Source organism: Rhinolophus ferrumequinum, chromosome 10 (genome assembly GCF_004115265.2).
Source record: "Rhinolophus ferrumequinum isolate MPI-CBG mRhiFer1 chromosome 10, mRhiFer1_v1.p, whole genome shotgun sequence".
Classification (NCBI taxonomy): Eukaryota; Metazoa; Chordata; class Mammalia; order Chiroptera; family Rhinolophidae; genus Rhinolophus; species Rhinolophus ferrumequinum.
The window spans coordinates 25434798-25455541 of record NC_046293.1 but is presented as its reverse complement, the minus strand read 5'-3'; the positions used below and the strand labels follow the sequence as shown (position 1 = coordinate 25455541).

Sequence of the window (20744 nt, the reverse complement as noted above, 5' to 3'; positions counted from 1 at the left end):
TTTTTTTTTTGTTAATTGAGTTGTATGAGCAGAATATTTACCCAAAGAAAACAAAACACTATTTTGAAAAGATATATAGGGCAATGCCCGTGACTCAGGTGGTTGGAGTGCTGTACTCCTAACATCGAGGTCGCCAGTTTGAATCCCACATGGGCCAGTGAGCTGTGCCCTCTATAGCTAAGACTGTGAAAAATGGCTCTCCCTGGAGCTGGGCTGCGGCGGGCTGCTGTGTGCTGCCTCGGGGTGCCATGAGCAGCCAATGGCCAGCGTGAGTGGCCGGCAGCCAGCATGAGTTGCTGAGGGCTGCTGTGCGCTGCGGTGGGCTGTTGTGGGCTGCCATGAGCAGCCAGCATGAGTGGCCGGCAGCTGACTAGAGCTGCCATGAGCTGCTGTGAGCGCAGAAGAAGGGGGAGGAAAAAAAAAAAAAAAATATATATATATATATATATACACGGATCACTGTGTTCATTAAGGAATTATTTACAATAACCAATCTATGGAAGCAAGCCTACCTAATCTCCATCAAGAACCTAAAGGAATATGGCACATGTAGACATTACTTGGCTTGCTACAAATCCATTTCTTATCTGTGTAGGTCCTAGCACCACTGATTCCATTGTCATTCAAGTAGGCACATTTCCCAACTCCTTTGATGACAAACCTAAAACCAAACACAAAAATATTAAAAATTGGTAAGTTGGATATCTATATTCATTCCTTCACTATACAGGAATACCTTGTTTTATTGTGCTTTGCTTTATTGCCCTTTGCATAAATTGCATTTCTTACAAATTGAAAGTTTATGTCAACCCTAAGTCAAGCAAGTCTATCAGCATCATTTTTTCAATAGCATTTACTTACTTAGTGTCTCGGTGTCACATTTTGTTAATGCTCACAGTATTTCAAACTTTTCTCATTATTATTATATTTGTTACAGTGATCTGTGATCAGCGATCTTTGATGTTACTATTATCATTGTTTCAGGGACCAAAAATCTGAGCCCATATGAGGTGGTGAACTTAATTGATAAATGTGTGTGTTCTGACTGTTCCAACAACCACCATTCCCTTGTCTGTCTCCCTCTCATCAGGCCTCCCTATTCCTTGAGACACAACAATATTGAAATTAGGACAATTAATAATCATACATTGGCCTCTACATTGTCTAGTAACAGTGTCATACATCCCTCACTTTAAATCGAAATCTAGAAATGATTAAACTTAGTGAAGAAAGCATGCAAAAGACTAGATAAGCCAAAAGCTACGCTTCTTGTGGCAAACAGTTAGCCAAGTTGTGAATTCAAAAGAAAATTTCTTGAAGTAAATCAAGATACTACTCCGGTGAATAAACCAATGATAAGCAAAACAGCCTAATTGCTGATATGGAGAAAATGTTAGTGGTCTGAATAGAAGATCAAGTCACAACATTCCATTAAGCCAAAATCTAATCCAGAGAAAAACTCTAATTCTATTTAATCCTATGAAGACTGAGAGAGGTTAAAGAAGCTGAGGAAGAAAAGTTTGAAGCTAACAGATGTTGATTCATGAGGCTTAAGGAAAAAATCTATCTTCATAAGATAAAAGTGCAAGGAGAAGCAGCAAATGCTGGTGTAGAAGCTTCAGCAAATTATACAGGAGATCTAGCTAAGATAATGAATGAAGGTAGCAACACTAAACAACAGATTTTCAATGTAGATGAACAGCCTTATATCGGAAGAAGATTTTCAATGTAGATGAACAGCCTTATATCGGAAGAAGATGCCAGCTAAAGAGAAGATTTAATGACTGGCTTCAAAGGACAGGCTGGTTCTCTTGTTAGGGGCTAATGCAGCTGGTGACTTTAAGTTGGAGCCAATACTCATTTACCATTCCAAAACTCCTAGGGCCCTTAAGAATTAATGCTAAATATAGTCTGTCTCTGCTCTATAAATGGAACAACAAAGCCTGGATGACAGCACATCTGTTTACAATCCACTGTCGAGACCTACTGTTCATAAAAAAAGATTCAAAATATTACTGCTCATTGACAATGCACCTGGTCTCTCAAGAGCTCTGATGGAGATGTACAAGGAGATGAATGTTGTTTTTGTTCCTTCTAACACAAAATCCATTCTTCAGCCCACGGATCAAGGAGTAATTTTGACTTTTAAGTCATTATTTGAGAAATATATTTCATAAGTCTATAGCTACCACAGATAGTGAATCCTCTGATGGATGTGGGCAAAGTAAATTAACAACTTTCTAGAAAGAAATCACCATTCTGGATGTCATTAAGAACATTTGTGATTCATGGGAAGATGGGAAAATATCAACATTAACAGGATTTTAGAAGCAGTAGATTCTAAACCTTATGGATGACTTTGAGGGGCTCAAGACTCCAATGGAGGAAGTAACTGCAGATGTGGCAAAAATACCATGTTTCCCCCAAAATAAGACCTAGCCGGACCATCAGTTCTAATGCATCTTTTGGAGCAAAAATTAATATAACACCCAGTATTATATTAGACCAAGGCTTATATTAAAATAATACCGGTCTTATACGTATATATTTATTTATAGTTGACATTCAATATGATCCTACTTCAGCTGTTCAGGTGTATAGCGCATTGGTCAGACATCTATAGTCTATGATGTGATCTCCCTGATAGGTACAGTGCCCATCTGGCATCTGACATGATCTTTACAACATTGTTGATTATATTCCCCATACTGTATTAACTATCAATTTATATTTCTTAATACCTTCACCTTTTTCACCCTGACCCTAACCTCATTCCCATCTATCACCCTGATCTAGTACCTATCTGGCACCATATTTATTTATTACAATATTGCTGACTATATTCCTTATGCTATAACCTACATTCCCATGATTACTGTATAACACCCAATTTGTACTTTTTTTTTTTTTTAAGATTTTTTATTGGGGAAGGGGAACAGGACTTTATTGGGGAACAGTGTGTACTTCCAGGACTTTTTTTTCCAAGTCAAGTTGTTGTCTTTTCAATCCTAGTTGTGGAGGGTACCATTCAGCTTCAAGTTGTTGTCCTTTCAGTCTTAGTTGTGGAGGGCGCAGCTCAGCTCCAGGTCCAGTTGCCATTGCTAGTTGCAGGGGCGCAGCCCACCATCCCTTGCGGGAGTCCAACAGGCAACCCTGTGGTTGAGAGGACACACTACAACCACTGAGCCATCCAGGAGCTCAGCAGCAGCTCAGCTCAAGGTGCTGTGTTCAATCTTAGTTGCAGGGGGCGGAGCCCACCATCCCTTGCGGGACTCGAGGAATTGAACTGGCAACCTTGTGGTTGAGAGCCCACTGGCCCATGTGAGAATCGAACTGGCAGCCTTCGGAGTTAGGAGCACAGAGCTCCAACTGCCTGAGCCACTGGGTGGCCCCAATTTGTACTTCTTAATCCCTCCCTTTTCATACATTCTTAACCCCTCTCCCATCTTAAAAACATCCCTCTAAGAGTCCTGTAATACTGGTTGGTGGTGATGAACTCCTTTAGCTTTTTCTTATCTGGAAGTTCCTTATCTGTCCTTCAATTCTAAATGATAGCTTTGCTGGGTAGAGCGATCTTGATTGTATATTGTTGCTTTTCATCACTTGGAATATTTCATCTCACTCCCTTCTTGCCTGCAAAGTCTCTGTTGAGAAATCAGCTGACCATCTTAGGGGGCTCCCTTGTAGGTAACTAACTGCTTTTCTCTTACTACTTTTAAGATTCTTTCTTTGTATTTAACCTTTGGCATTTTAATTATGATGTGTCTTGATGTTAGCCTCTTTGGGTTTATCTTGTTTGGGACTCTCTGTGCTTCCTGGGCTTTTATGTCTATTTCCTTCAGCAGGTTAGGGAAGTTTTCTGTCATTATATCGTCAAATAAGTTTTCAATTCCTTGCTCTCTCTCTTCTCCTTCTGGTACCCCTATAATGTGAATGTTGGTATGCTTGATATTGTCCTACAGGTCCCTTGAATTCTCCTCAATTTGGGGGGAGATTCTTATTTCTTTTTGTTGTTCTGGTTGGGTGTTTTCTGCTGCCTTATCTCTTACATCACTGGTTGAGTCCTCTGCTTCATCTAATCTACTGTTGATTCCCTGTAATATATTCTTCATTTGTATTATTGTATCCTTTATTTCTGACTAGTTCTTTTTCATGGTTTCCATCTCCATTTTTATGAGATCATTGAGCATTCTTATAACCAGTGTTTGAAACTCTGCCTGATAGATTGCTTATCTCCATTTTGCTTAGTTCTTTTTCTGAAGCTTTGTTCTGTTTTTTCATTTAGGACATGTTTCTTTGTCTCCCCATTTTGGCTGCCTCCCTGTGTTTGTTTCTATGTATTAGGTAGGGCTGCTATGTCCTCCTGTCTTAGTAGAGTGGCCTTATGTAGTATGTGTGCTGTGGGGTTCAGTGGTGCAGTCTTTCTGGTCACCTGAGCCATGGCTCCAGATGTGTCCCTTTTGTGGGTTGTGTGTGCCCTCCTCTTATAATTGAGCCTTGGTTGATAATTGCACATCAATGTGAGGGACTGACTCTTGGGCTCACTGGTTGTGAGGCCTGGCCTTGACTACAGTGGAAGGGTTGTTGTGCAGGGGCTGATCCTACAAAGTAGGATCTACCTCAGCAGGACTCTGGTGCCTGCCCAATCTGCCCCTTGGGTGTGTCATACTTGGAGACAGCTAGGTGATGCTCCAGCTCATTTTGAAGCTTGCCACTGCCCCAGGACCACCTTGGAGGAGATCCACTGTAGGTCTACTTCAGCCACCTCGGGCCACCTAGCAGGAGCCAGAAAGAAATCCAGATGGCTGCCACCTGTACTGTGCTTGGAAGCGCCTTTGAGTGGCCCAGCCATGAACCAAGGATGGCTGCCACTAGTGCTGGCTTACGGCTGCTCAGCCAGAGGTACAGGACATGCTCAAGCCAGATGCTGTTTGTCTGGGTTCCGCGAACCTTCAAGAGACCCTAGGAAAGTGCAGCAAGCAGCCACTGAAAGTGGCCTGGGTGTGCCCAAAAGTTGGGCGGAGCCAGGTCTCAAATTGCCAGGGCGCAGCGAACAAATGGTGGAGACTCAGAAATGGAGGCCACCTGTGTGTGCACACTGGGAAGGAGGAGGGCTCAACAATGAGACAATGGCCTCCACCAGCTCCCCTATCCAGGAGAAAGCTGCCTCTCCAGCCCGCATCCCAAGCCAGACAACTCAATTCCCCACCATTTGTCCCTGCCGCCTTTCCAGCTGCTGCCCCAGTGCTGGAGCTCAGAACAAGTGATTCCATTGGTGAGTAATTCTGCATGCAGTCCCTTTAAGAGGAGGGCCTGTGAGTGCAGCGGCTCTCAGTCTCACTCAGTCACAATCTCTGCTGGGTTTCACAACCCAAAATTATGGGGACTTCTCTCCCCAGCACTAGAATACTGGGCTGGGGTGGGGCTGGTTTGTCTCACTCCTTTAGGGGATGGGAGACCCCCCCACTGCCAAAATAGCCCTCCCGTTCTTTAATGGTCACATGCTTTTTTGGGACCAGCCCGTTCCATGTCCCTGACCTTCCTACCAGTCTGGAGGTGGTTTCTTCTACAAGTCCTTAGTTGAAAGGCTTTAGTTTATCTTGATATTAGGTGATTCTCAATAATGGTTGTTTTGTAAATTAATTGTAATTTTGATGTGGTTGTGAGAGAAGGTAAACACAGCGTTTACCAACTGAGCCACCTTGGTTGTTCCAGTGATGATTATTTTCAGTGCTCTCTTGAACTGTTTCACAAATGTATGAAAATAAAAATACCTTTTTATTATAATAGCAAATGCCTACAAGGGCTTAGATTTGGTTGATGGAAATGATTGGGCCCCTACATTTTATTTGCTGCCACGTAATGGTCACATTTAAAATGCCCCCCTTTGAAATGTCCACAATCCAAGGACATGTCACTAAATTCCTCCTGGTGATAAAACTTTAAGGGGTGATTCCCATAGGTTAGCTGAAGACCTTCCTTTTATGAATGGATGTAGCAGCTGGAAGAGTGGACTTAAGAATCTTGTGGATATCAACTCTTCAAGTGGCTTTCTAGGGTTTTAGAGCCTCTGCTATGCAACAGCTATTCTCTCTACATTCTAAATAGGGATTTTAGCAAAGTTTAAATGGTTGGATGAAAGTGCAAGTGCTATGTCAAATGCCATCATCATGGAAAAGATTTCAACTGAAATCACAATACATTTTTCCAAAGGGATAGCTGATAAATGGAAATGCATACAAAGGATTTATATTTCTTACCTCATAGTGCAGTAAGCATTCTATGATATTAAATGTATTGTCTCATAAACACAACTCACATACATAACCACATAGAAACACAGTTGAAGGAAAAGAAGTCTCAAAACGTACGTGTCATTATATTCAGTGTTGTCTGTCCATTTCCAAATGTGATGTGATGATTCTCTGCTAAGACCAATCCAATGGTCAGAAGGGCCTTTGTATCTTTTTAGGAATTTCTATTATAAAACACAGAAAATGAAAACATGTGTCTCCTCTCATATTACTCTTGAGTCTCTCTTCCCTACAGACTTCTCTTTTGGGATGGCAGACTGGTATGATTCAGAGGCTTAGACTTTGGAGTGAGACTATTCCCCACTTCTCAGCTTAAGTGATTCAGTGTCTCTGATCCTAAATTAGTTTACTTACAGTGACCATACATTCCAGTTTGACTGGAAAAGTCCCAGATTATGCCTGTCGTTTCAGCATAATATTAATATTGTCACTTTCACTGCCCAAAAAGTCCCAATTTGGATAATAAATTATGATTACTTATTTCTTTCTACAATGAGAACAATACATCTTACCTTGCAGGTTAACTATGAGGATTAGATGAGAGAATGTATCTAAAATTTCTCTGAGGGTTCCAGACAGAGAATACATTCCCAACAAATGTTAGGTACTGACATTGTATCCAAGGCTCCCAAGTCTGCCTGGAATAGGATCCTTCCTCACCTTTCAGTTTTAACCCTATGCAGCATACCCTTCTCAGGTAGCTAAGTATTCAATAAAGACCATGATCCAAAAACATTTCTTACCAGTTCCTCCAGAGTTTCAATCCGAGCAAGATTAGCTTTTAAAGAGGCACAGAAAGCCTGGCTGTATGTCCAATTTCTTATGTCTTCAGAAAAATAAAAACACTTTTTTCCCAATCCAATCCATCTTTCTGGGCAGGCAGCAAACAATCCATCTTTCTGGGCAGGGCATTCTAATACTGGCACTGATAGTCTCACTAAAAGTTGGGCAATCACAATGAATTATAATACATAAATTTTCTCAACTATTTTATCTATTTTTTCTACTTAGCATCCTGAGATCAGTTTTGAAATATTATATGTTCATCTGATATACCTCAAGCACTTCACACAGTGCCTGGTACATAATGGAACTCAATAAATATTATATATCATATATAAATATATATATATATATATATATATATATATATATATATATATATATATATATGAAGAACATTGTAAAGTTTGAAGAACAAGTAACTTACCTCCCAAAAATACAGAAAGTACAATCACACTTACAACAAGGACTGCAATAATGATGAGGCAACAAATAACCTTCGCAGCGGTTATAGGAGATATAAATTCCACAAATTTTCTTTGGAGATTTTTACCTACAAAATACAAGTATCATAATCTTAATCTCATGAAAATTTTAGGAAGAAAAACTTAAACATATCACGAAATCAATATCTAAGGTCATCTGTACCTTAACTTCCCTCGTGTCAACTCATTTCACAAAAGACACTGGTTCTTTCAGCTACTGGAATATGTGTTAATGAGTAAGAAAGAAACAAAAAGAGTAGAAATCAGGATGAAAAAAGAAGCATACAAACAATCCATATTTACTTTCATAAAGAAGCTATTAAAATAAATGTATTTAGTAAAGTTGAAGGATATAAAATATACACACAAAAATCAGTTGCATTTCTATACACAACAAAATATATTACAAACAAAGAAAACAATCCCATTTACAATAACATCAACAAAATTAGATATATGTGTGTGTGTGTGTATATATATACACACACACACACATATATATGTATATATATATATGTGTATATATATATATATATGTATATATATATATATATATATATATATATATATATATATATATATATGGAAAGAGAGAGAGAGAGCCAAAAATATGTATACACATTTCAAGAAAGGAAAAAATTGTATTAAAATTGTAATAATATATATCAATAACAAAAGATGAATACAAGTCATGTGTATATATTTTTTGGTACAGATTCATATATATATATAAAATACTTAGCAATAAATTTAACCAATGAAGTGAAATATCTATATACTGCAAACTATAGAAATTGATGGAAGATACTGAAGACACAAAAATTAATTCAAAATTGGATTAAAGAGTCAATGTAAGACCCGAAACCCTGAAATTCCTAGAAGAAAACAGAGAAAACTCCCTGACATTGGTCTTGGCAATGACTTTTGGGTATGACACTCACAGCACAAGCAACAAAAGCAAAAATAAACAAATGTGACTATATGAAAGTAAAAAGATTCTGCCCAGCAAAGAAACAATCAGGCCGGCCTGGTGGCTCAGGCGGTTGGAGCTCAGTGCTCCTAACTCCAAAGGCTGCCAGTTCGTTTCCCACATGGGCCTGTGGGCTCTCAACCACAAGGCTGCCAGTTCGATTCCCACATGGGCCTGTGGGCTCTCAACCACAAGGCTGCCAGTTCGATTCCTCAAGGGATGCAAGGGATGAAGACCAGAAATCATAAAACTCCTAGGGGAAAACAGGCAGTAAATTATCTGACATCAGTCTTAGCAATAATTTTTGGATATGTCTCCTTGGGTAAAGGCAACTAAAGCAAAACTAAAAAAATGGGACTACATTAAATTAAAAACCTTTTGCACAGCAAAGGAAACCATCAACAAGACTGGAAGAAGATATGTGCAAATGATTGATTACATAAGGTGTTAATATCCAAAATATATAAAGAATTCACACAACTCAACATCAAGAAAATAAACAATACAATTAAAAATGGGCAGAGGACTGGAATAGATATTTCTCCAAAGAAGACATACAGATGGCCAGCAGACACATGAAGAGATGCTCAATATCACTAATCATAGGGGAAATGAAAATCATAATCACAATATCACCTCACACCTATCAAAATGACTATTATCAAAAGACAACAAATAGCAAGTGTTGGCAAAGATATGGAGAAAAGGCAATACTTGTACACTGTTGTTGAGATTGTAAACTTGTGTAGCCACTGGGGAAAACAGTATGATATTCATCAAAAAATTAAAAATAGAACTATTATATGACCCAGCAATTTCACTTCAGGGCATTTATCCAAAGAAAACAAAAACAATAATTCAAAAAGACATATATATCCCTGTGTTTACTACAGTATTATTTACAATAGACAAGATATGGAAATAACCTAGCAGGTGTCCACTCATAGATGAACGGATAAAGATGTGGTACATATATACAATGAACTAATACTCAGCTGATAACAAGAATGAAGAAGAGGGAAGGGAGCAGAGTGGAGAGGAGACGCCATCCGCACCTGTGGCTGTGGGGACGTGGCCCGCACCTGTGGCTATGGGGATGCGGCCCGCACCTTCGGCTGGGGAGACGCGGCCCGCATCTGCGGCTGTGGAAATGCAGCCGCATCCACAGCTGCCGAGACACAGGGGATCCCAGGATGGAACAGAGAACAAAAGCCAAGAGGTGGGCTCTTTCCCTGCGTCCCACAGCTGATCTCTCCCACCGAGGGGGCAGCATATCCAGCATTTGAGGCAATAATCTCAGCTGGGACCTCCAGTTGGGCCCTAGGCCGGACAAAGGACACAAACTCCATACCTGGGTCCCTACCCCCGCTCTTCCAGAGACTTAAATTGGCCCCTGAACTGAGGAGTACTGTCAGATTACAGAGGAGAGCCGTAGTAGTGCTCAGGCTCTGGGAAGACTGGCAGGCAGCTCTGACCCAGGGAACAGCTGGGAAGAGTGTGATTTTTGCTGGGCTAGGAGAGAAGAGACTCCTCCAGCCCCAGCCACCACCTTTTCTGGCCTGCAGGAAGAGTGTGACACGGCTGGGCTGGGAGAGAGAAGACCCTTCCATTCCCAGCCCTCACCCTTTCTGGCCTGTCTAGGTCATGGCAATTACAACTGCAGAGGCACTCCCAGGGATCAGCAGTAAGCGGCAGACACAGCTCTGGGCTTTCAGCAGCTCAGAAATCTCCCGCCCGACACACACATACACACACGCAGAGAAGTGCCCTAAGACTCAGGAGAACTTGACACAGGGCTGGTGGTGCTACTCTCAGTGTGCATATGTGCAGGCAAGGGCAGAAACTACACTGACTTTGTAAAAACTACCATCCAGACCCTTCAGCCCCATGCATCTAAATCTGCAGTCCCAATGTCACTCTGGGCACCAGGTGACCGGCTCTGCCTGCACAATACGCAGGGGACTCTTTGGTACAGCAGAGGACAACCTGGAGATTACTTGGTGGGCTTAAGCCAAGACTGGCGCTGCTTTTTGTTTTGTTTTGTTTTATTTTGTTTTGTCTTTATATCTTTGATATCTTGTCCTCTGTTGAGTGGGGGTTGTCAGTTGTTTTTACATGTGAATGTATTTGATTTTTTCTTTGTTGTTGTTGTTGTTCTGCTTGGTGATTTGCTTTGTTCTGAAATTGCCCTACCAGGGCCCAGCTTAAGAGGCACAAGATTCAACATACCCAGAGGCCAACTCCAGACCAAACCAGAGTACTACCGGGTTTGACCTACAAGTGACACACCCAGAAGGAATTCTCTACAGGTACAAGAGGCCATAGAGGCCAAACCACATTTAAGCGGTCAACCCTCACCCAGCAGAACACCCTGCGGTGGGCAGAGCCAAGTCTCACAGCTAGTCAGCCTAGGAGTTAACCCCACCTACTCACAAGTGAAAAGCAATTAAAGATCTTCTTTAACAGGATAATATACACAACACAAGAGTCACCTTTGGAGCACACACAGAGGAGAAGAACGAAGTAGTGCAAGTCAAATATAAAGGACACATACTACATAAGATAACCCAGCAAGAACTAAGAACTCTAGGGGATCTACCTAATACATCGAAGCAAACACAGAGAGTCATCGAGTCAGCAAGAATGGGGAAACAAAGAAACATGTCCCAAATAAAAGAACAGAAGAAACCTCCAGAAGTGGAACCAAATTAAACAGAGGTAACCAACCTATCAGAGACAGAGTTCAGAACACTGAGGATAAGAATGTTTAAGGAGCTTAGAGAAGACATAAAGAAGGACGTAGAAATCATAATGAACAACCAGTTAGAACTACAGAACACAATTACCGAAATAAAGAACTCACTTGAAGGAATTAACAACAATTTAGATGAAGCAGAGGATCGAATCAGCAACTTAGAAGACAAGTTAGCAGAGATCACCCAAACAGAACAGAAAGAAAAAAGAATAAAAAACAATGAAGATGGTTTAGGAGACCTCTGGGATAACATCAAGTGCAACAACATGTGCATCATAGGAATACCAGAAGGTGAAGAGAGGAAGCAAGGGATTGAGAACATATTTGAAGTAATAATGTCTGAAAACTTCCCTAACCTGATGAAGGAAACCAACATACAAGCCCAGGAAGTGCAGAGAGTTCCAACCAGGATAAACCCAAACAGGTCCACACCAAAACACATTACAGTTAAAATGGCAAAGCTTAAAGACAAAGAGAAAATCCAAAAAGCAGCAAGAGAAAGACAGAGGGTCACATACAAGGGAACCCCCGTAAGACTATCAAATGACTTTTCTACAGAAACATTGAAGGCCAGGAGGGAGTGGCAGGAGATACTCAAAGTGATGGAAAACAAAGGTCTACAACCTAGATTGCTTTATCCAGCAAAGCTATCATTTAAAGTTGATGGAGAGATAAAGAGCTTCCCAGAAAAGAATAAGCTAAAGGAATTTATTACCACCAAGCCAGCATTGCAAGAAATACTAAAAGGACTTCTGTAAATAAAAGAAAGATGAAAACAATCTAACTACAAATTTAAAAATGGCAATAACTATGTACCTATCAATAATCACTTTAAATGTAAATGGATTAAATGCTCCAATCAAGAGACATAGGGTGGCTGAGTGGATAAGAAAGCAAGACCCTTGTATATGCTGTATACAAGAGACTCACATCAGATCAAAAGACACTCACAGGCTGAAAGTGATATCTTACAGGTTTGAGTAAGATATTTCATGCAAATGGAAATGAGAAAAAAGCTGGAGTTGCAATACTTATATCTGACAAAATAGACTTTAAAATGAAGAACCTATTAAAAGACAAAGATGGGCACTATATAATATTAAAGGGATCGATCCGACAAGAGGACATAACCCTAGTAAACATCTATGCACCCAACATAGGAGCACCTAAATATATAAAACAGATATTGACTGACATAAAGACAGAGATCAACAGTAACACTATAATAGTTGGGGACTTCAACACATCTCTGACAACAAGGGACAGGTCTTCCAGACAGAAAATCAATTTGGAAACAACAGCCTTAAATGATACATTGGACCACTTGGATTTAATCGATATTTTCAGAGCATTTCACACCAATGCTGCAAAATACATGTTCTTCTCAAGCGCACATGGAACATTTTCCAAGATAGACCATACGTTAGGCCACAAAACAAGTCTTGATAAATTTAAGAAAACTGAAATCATACCAATTGTCTTCTCTGATCACAGTGCTATGAAATTAGAAATGAACTACAGGAAAAAAACTGGAAGACACACCAATTCATGGAGGCTGAATAACATGTTACTAAGTAATAAATGTGTCAAGCTGGAGATCAAGGAAGAAATCAAAAGATATCTCCAGACAAACGAGAATGAAAACACGACAACCCAAAATCTATGGGATGCAGCAAAAGCAGTCCTAAGAGGGAAATTCATAGCACTGCAGGCCTACCTAAAGAAACAAGAAACATCACTAATCAACAATTTATCTTCACACTTAAGGAATCTGGAAAAAGAACATCAAAATAAGCCCAAAGGGAGCACAAGGAAGGAGATAATAAAGATCAGAGCGGAAATAAATGAAATAGAAACCAGATAAACAATACAAAAGATCAATGAATCCAAGAGTTGGTTCTTAGAGAAGATAAACAAAATTGACAAACCTTTAGCCAGACTCATTAAAAAAGAGAGAGGACCCAAATTAACAAAATCAGAAATGAAAGAGGAGAAGTGACAACAGAAACCGAAGAAATACAAAAAATTTTAAGAAATTACTATGAGCAACTATATGCCAACAAATTTGACAATCTGGAAGAAATGGACAATTTTCTAGAGGCATACAACCTTCCAAGGCTAACTCAAGAAGAAAGAGAAAACCTGAATAGACTGATCACCACCAGGGAAATTAAATCAGTAATCAACAATCTCCCAACAAACAAAAGCCCTGGACCAGATGGCTTTACAGGTGAATTTTACAAAACGTTCAAAAAAGAATTATCACCTATTCTCCTCAAGCTCTTCCAAAAAATCCAGAAGGAGAGAGGACTCCCAAACACTTTTTACGAAGCCACTATCACCCTGATCCCAAAATCAGACAAAGACACCACAAAAAAAGAAAGCTACACGCCGATATCGCTAATGAACATAGATGCAAAAATCCTCAACAAAATATTAGCCAACAGAATTCAGCAATACATTAAAAAGCTCATACACCATGATCAAGTGGGATTCATCCCTGGTATGCAAGGGTGGTTCAACATCTGCAAATCAATTAATGTGATACACCACATTAACAAAATGAAAAATAAAAACCACATGATCATATTAATAGATGCAGAAAAAGCATTCGATAAAATCCAGCAGCCATTTATGATAAAAACCCTTAAGAAAGTGGGAATAGAGGGATAATATCTCAACATAATAAAGGTCATATATGATAAACCCACAGCTAATATCATACTCAATGGGGAAAAGCTAAAGCCATTCCCCTTAAGATCAGGAACAAGGCAAGGTTGGCCACTTTCTCCACTTCTATTCAACATAGTGCTGGAAGTTCTAGCCACAGCAATCAGACAAGAAAAAGAAACAAAAGGCATCCAAATTGGTAAGGAGGAAGTAAAATTGTCATTATATGCAGATGATACGATACTATATATAGAGAACCCTAAAGACTCCACCAAGAAACTATTAGAGCTGATAGATGAATTTAGTAAAGTAGCAGGATACAAAATTAATATTCAGAAATAAGTTGCATTTGTATATAACAATAATGAAACATCAGAAGTAGAAATTTAAAAAAAAATCCCATTTACAATTGCTCCAAAGACTATAAAATACCTGGGAATAAATTTAACCAAGGAAGTAAAAGATCTGTACTCAGAAAATTACAAGACATTGAAGAAAGAAATGAAAGAAGATACAAATAGATGGAAACACATACCATGTTCATGGATAGGAAGAATTAATATAGTTAAAATGTCCATACTGCCTAAGGCAATATACATATTCAACGCAATTCCTATCAAACTACCAACGAGGTTTTTCACAGAAATAGAACATATAATCCTAAAATTTATATGGGACCATAAAAGACCCCGGATAGCCTCAGCAATCTTGAGAAATAAGAACAAAAAGCAGAAATAGGAAACTGAACTCGGTTGTTATACAACAGTTTCGGCTAAACCTCCGTAGTCAACAGCTTTCTAGAGAACATTGGTAGAATGTTTGCCAAGAAGTTGCAACAGGAAAATGAAACTGACATCAAATTATACTACAAGGCTACAGTAATCAAAACAGCATGGTACTGGCATAAAAACAGACATATAGATAAATGGAACAGAATAGAGGGTACAGAAATAAATCCATGCCTATATGGCCATTTAATCTACTACAATGGAAGCAAGAATGTACGGTAGGGTAAAGACAGTCTATTTAATAAATGGTGCTGGGAAACCTGGACAGACACATGCAAAAAAATGAAGCTGGACCACCTCTTTACACCATATACAAAAATAAATTCAAAATGGCTTAAAGACTTAAATGTAAGATCTGAAACCATAAAATACCTAGAAAAAAATGTAGGAAGAAACTTCACAGATGTTACCCGGAGTAAGATTTTTACTGATATATCCCCTCAACGCAAGGGAAGTAAGAGAAAAAATAAACATATGGGATTACATCAAACTAAAAAGTTTTTTCACAGCAAAGGAAACCATCAATGAAACAAAAAGGGATCCTATTGAATGGGAAACGATATTTGCCAATGATATATCTGATAAGGGGTTAATATCACAAATTTATAAGAAACTCACTCAACTCAACTCCAAAAAAACAAACGACCCAATTAAAAAATGGGCAGAGGACATGAAGAGACATTTTTCTAAAACGGATATACAGATGGCAAACAGACATATGAAGAAATGCTCAACCTCACTAACCATCAGAGAAATGCAAATAAAAACCACAATGAGATACCACCTTCCCCCAGTCAAAATGGCTATCATCAACAAATCAACAAACAACAAGTGCTGGCTCGGATGTGGAGAAAAGGGAACGCTTGTGCACTGTAGTGGGATTGCAGATTGTTGCAGCCACTATGGAAAATAGTATGGAGGTATCTCAAAAATCTGAAAATGGAACTACTTTATGATCCAGCAGTTCCACTCCTAGGTATCTATCCGGAGAAATCCAAAACTCCAATTCAAAAATCTGTATGCACTACTATGTTTATTGCAGCAATATACACAATAGCCAAGACATTGAAACAACTGAAATGCCTATCATTCGATGACTGGATTAAGAAACTGTGGTACATTTATACAATGGAGTATTACGCAGCCATAAAGAAGAAAGAAATCTTACCATTTGCAACAACATGGATGGACCTAGAGAACATTATGTTAAGTGAAATAAGTCAGAGAGAGAAAGACGAATACCATATGATCTCACTTATATGCAGAATCTAAAGAAAAGAATAAGTGAATGAACTAATTAGGTACAGTTTTGGAGACAAAGAGGAAAAACTGAGGGTAGCTAGATGGGCGGGGGGGTGGGGATAAGGGGGAAGGTGAGAGGATTAGAAAACAGTCGGTAACCACAAGATGGCCACGGGGTTTTGAAAATTAATTTGGGGAACGTAATCAATAATGTTGTAAAGATTTTGTAGGGTATCCGATGGACACATGTCCCATTTGGGAGACCACCTCAGGGATGATGTAGATGCCTGATCACTGCATTGTACACCTGAAGCCGAACAATAATGAATGCCAACTATAATTTTATATATATATGTATATACTTACAAGAAGCGGAGTACAGCATTAGGAATAGAGACAGTGGAAATGTAATGGCTCTGTGCAATGTCAGAGGGATAGTGGATGGGGGAAGGAGGGTTCACACAGTGTGAGGGATATAAATGATAAACGTCTAAGTATTACTTTGTCTTGTGCACCTGAAAACTAATTTTAAAAAAACAAATTTTAAAAAAGAATGAAATACTGCCATTTGTTACAATATGGATGGACCTACAGAGTATTACATGAACTGAAATAAGTTGAACAAAGAAAAATACCATATGAATTTAATTATATGTGGAATCTAAAAAACCAACCAAACAAAATGAAACAGAATCAAAGTCATAGATACAGAGAACAAACTGATGGTGCCAGAGGGGCTGTTGGTGGGATGGAGAGAAATTGAGAAGGGGACTAAGTGCAAACTAAAATATGTCAGGGGATGTAATGTACAGACAGCATAGGGAATAGAGTCAATTATATTGTAATAACTATGTATGGTTGTAGATGGTTACTAGTGATTTATTATCGTGATCACTTTTAAAGGTATATACATGTTGAATCACTATGTTGTACACCTAAAACTAACTTAATACTTTATGTCAACTATAATTAAAAATAGTTTTTTAAAGAGTAAATATTAAAAAAAGAAAAGATGCCTAACATCACTCATCATCAAGGAATTTAAAATCAAAACCATAATGGGAAACCTCACATCGTCAGAATGGTTATTCATCTAATTTTAACATTTAGTTTCTTGATCCAAAAAACAGTTAACTTACAAAAACTGTTTGGATTTCAAAAAATAAGTTTCCTATTTGGACCGTGTAACATCCTGATTGGTCAGTGTTAACTAGGTAACATTCTGATTGGGCAATAATTTCAGTTAAGTAAATAATTGGCTTAGCTGATAAACATTAACTTCCTTTAAGAACTTTTTTTTTACTTAAGTCTGAACCCTGTTTCTAGAGAACCCAATATCCTATCCTCCCCCCAAAAAAATAATAAAATTCAAGGAGAGGGGAGAAGCAAAGAAAAAAATAATGAAATTTATGTTTTTCAAAAAGCAGAAGTTACAGGTTCAATGAAAGGTATCCTTTCTTCTGGACTGAAGTACAAACACGTTTATTATGTTCTTCCTCTTTCTAATTAAATTTGCTATAAACTAAAAATACTAGGGATTTGCTGGTGGGTGAGTTCAGCCTCTCATCCCCACCTGTTCAGCCCCCATACCTGGTTTTAAATTACAAAGGACATATGCACTAAAAGTTCAAGTTTTTGCAGGCAACTTTTGTTAGTGTATATATTACAAAATTGTTACAGTCCCAAGTTTGTTGTCATTCTGGGATATGAACAATGTTATTTAACATCATGTGATTTGCCAGAGTACAAGTTGCCAGGGACCTGGGGAAAGTACAAAGACTAACAATAGAAACCCAAATAATATTTTTCTCTTATCTTCTTATAAACTAATTCACTGTTCATTTCTCCTGCCCCAGAAATATTTAACATACACAGTAATACAATAACTGAGGCAACATTTACACCCATATCCTCCCACCCAATTCTCTCAAAACATTGCTCCTCGTACAGAGACTGACTGGGAAGTACTAATACTCGTGAAATCCAGTTCCCATTATGCTTCATTGGAGAAAAGCTCCCATCCCCGCTTTTTTTTTTTTTCTTCAAGTTTCATTAAGTTTACATTACCAGATCCTTTCTTCTCCATGCCATTTCTGAAGGTAAAGTCTGTAGGTAACATTTTCAGTGAAACCTCCATAGCGGACAGCCTTCTAGAGGAACATTGGTAGAATGTTTGCCAAGGAGCTGCAAAAAGCAGAAAAAAGAAACTGAACTCGGTTGTTATATAACAGTTTGGCTACACCTCCGTAGTCAACAGCTTTCTAGAGAACATTGGTAGAATGTTTGCCAAGAAGTTGCAACAGGAAAATGAAACTCAGTGAACTTTGAATTCTTTGTCTAACTTAGTCTAACTCACAGCCTGTTTCTCCATGATAAGATGACTGATTGCCTAAAACGAGATTCTGTAGGGCAGCACATTTCAACATCCCAAAATATGTCTTTTTGGCATAAGTATTTTTTAAGCTGATTATTAAAAAAAAAAAAAAAAAAAAAAAAAAACGCAGTAGATTCAGGAAGTTGTTCTTGTCCACTCCCTTAACTGCCTAAAAGAATTCAGATAAAGGGCCTGTAGCAGAAAGAGACCTACTGCCAGAGATAACCACAAAAAGTTAAACATGAGTACAGTTTACCCCGGTATAACACAGCAGTTCTATAACGCAGTTGTGGGGCAGAGCCCCAAAAAGCAGTTTCCAGGCTCTCGGCCTCACATAGAAAGGTGCTGGCTCAGGTAGTAAATGGCCGTCGACTGTGATCAAATGGCCATCAGCTGTGGCTAGTTGGCCGTCAGCTGTAACCAGTGAGCCATTGGGCACTAATATAACTGCCGTGGCTACACTAGCAGAAAAAAAAGGGGGAGCTAGCAAGAAGATGGTGGCTGAGTCTGCAAGCGGCACAGTGAGGGGTGAGAATTGTGTTGCTCCTGGTTCCTGTGTCTCCAACCCAGCCGCCAGTGAGAGTATAGTGGTGTGACTCCCGTACCTATGGCTCCGTGGGTGTTCCTTTTTGGCCTCACCATGTCCTGCGTTCTTATGTGGGGAGTGGGACCAGAGACCCTGCCGGCTGCCCCGCACGACACTTGGCGTAGTCGGCAGGATCCCCTGCACTACACATGGCGCAGCGAGCAGGGTCCCCATCACTACAGCAGTTTTGCTCTAACACAGTACGAGCATTGAGGGAAGCCCTCGTACAGCACGGCATCCTAGAACACGGTTTCACTCTAACACGGTGTCATGCAGGGCAGCCTGCGGGGTCTCCGGTCCTGCTCCCCACATAAGAACGCAGGACACAGCGAGGCCAAAAAGGAACACCCACGGAGCCACAGGTAGGGAAGTCATACCACCATACTCTCGCTGGCGGCTGGGTTGGAGACACAGGAAGCAGGAGCCACACTGTTCGCAACACTCACTGCTCCGCCCGCAGGCTCAGCCACCATCTCCTTGCTAGCCCCCATTTGCTGCTAGCCTAGCCACGGCAGTTATATTAGTGCCCAATGGCTCAATGGTTACAGCTGATGGCCAACTAGCCACAGCTGATGGCCATCCCATCACAGTTGATGGCCATTTACTACCTGAGCCAGCACCTTTCTATGTGAGGCCGAGAGCCTGGAAACTGCTTTCTGGGGCTCTGTCCCCACACACGGTTTGAGAATTAGAGAAATTCCCAAACAACACAGAACATAATAAAAGCTTTTAAGAGCAAAAGATATCTCATTTGAAATTTTTCATTCGAGCATGGATGTCGTGTCAGATTTGACTACAGAATTTTAAAATTTATTAGAATTTTAAATCCATTTTGTTCATGGAGTATTAAGTACATACATTTAAAAACTTTGTTTTTCTTTTTACATTATACATAGACTAAAATTTTTCGGGTATTATTCAACCTTTTTTAAAAAAATGGTAATTATGTTTTTCATTTTTGTGAATTAATTTGTAGCACTGAACTCTGATGTTAGGTCAGCTACCGGCATGGTCAAAGCGGCCAGGAGCCAAAAATACCCCTCTGCCAAGTCAGACCCCTCCCCGCATGACAGAGACTGAGGCCCCTGGCGTTTCCCAGAAAAGGCAGCAGACCACTGGTGCGATAAGCAACTCCGGACACAGCCGCTCGCGCCCGATCTGCACTAGGAGGGCCTGCTCATCTGCCACCTCACTCAGCCAACCCCCACCCCAAAAATCGCATATATGCCTCCCTCCCTCTACCATGGGCGTGACTTCACCGGGCCCCCTTCTGTGGACCGGTGAACCTCGCCCAAGGAGCGCAGAATAAAGCACTCACTTTTCTCAACCCGCCTGACTAGTCTCATTATCTTGCCGCAAGCCTTACATATGACATCTGGAATATGCCAAGATAATTCAGGGGATGATAGCACAGGTGAAAACGAAGAAGTCAAACACTTTACTCTAAAAAAGCGTAAAGAAAGGCCTAGACTTAGATGAACAGTTGGAGCTATGTTTCCTAAATGAAGATCCTTCCACTGAAAGAAGCACAAAGTTTGAGAACTTCACAAATACTTAGCACCATATAACGAAATTTATAAAGGTCTCTCAGCTAAAAGCAAGCAACCTAAAATAACAGATATTTTGCAAAAAGTACAAAATAGAAGTCAAGATAAAGCTGAAGAAAGTTCAGAGGATGAAGATATCTTGTCAAAAAGAAAACACCCTTGGTTAATGGTGCTTAGTAGTGATGACGAAGAAAACATTATATAATACATATTAGTATGTTATACTTTTG

General features: G+C 39.7%; 1 protein-coding gene across 2 annotated transcripts; it reads right to left on the bottom strand.

Annotated features, from left to right (window-relative positions):
* Positions 1-18289, bottom strand: LOC117029214 (C-type lectin domain family 2 member E-like). 2 transcript variants are annotated; one of them, XM_033118317.1, is made up of 6 exons: positions 18075-18289; positions 7525-7650; positions 7058-7251; positions 6372-6478; positions 513-661; positions 1-389 (listed from the first exon to the last, which is right to left on the bottom strand). In XM_033118317.1, the coding sequence occupies exons 1-5, from the start codon at positions 18142-18144 to the stop codon at positions 523-525; spliced, it is 636 nt and encodes a 211-aa protein (XP_032974208.1). In that variant the 5' UTR covers positions 18145-18289; the 3' UTR covers positions 1-389; positions 513-522. The 2 variants fall into 2 exon arrangements, with proteins under 2 accessions (XP_032974208.1, XP_032974206.1); XM_033118315.1 differs by having other exon boundaries at positions 1-661; positions 18075-18288.
* Between the last annotated feature and the right edge of the window lie 2455 nt (positions 18290-20744).

Excerpts from the sequence above, each read along its gene's own strand:
- LOC117029214 (XM_033118317.1), bottom strand. The coding sequence starts at position 18,144 with ATGGAGGTTTCACTGAAAATGTTACCTACAGACTTTACCTTCAGAAAT. Across the intron at positions 7,651-18,074 it reads CATGGAGAAGAAAGGATCTG|GTAAAAATCTCCAAAGAAAA; the intron begins GTAATGTAAACT and ends TGTATTTTGTAG. Across the intron at positions 662-6,371 it reads AACACTGAATATAATGACAC|GTTTGTCATCAAAGGAGTTG; the intron begins GTACGTTTTGAG and ends GTTTGGTTTTAG.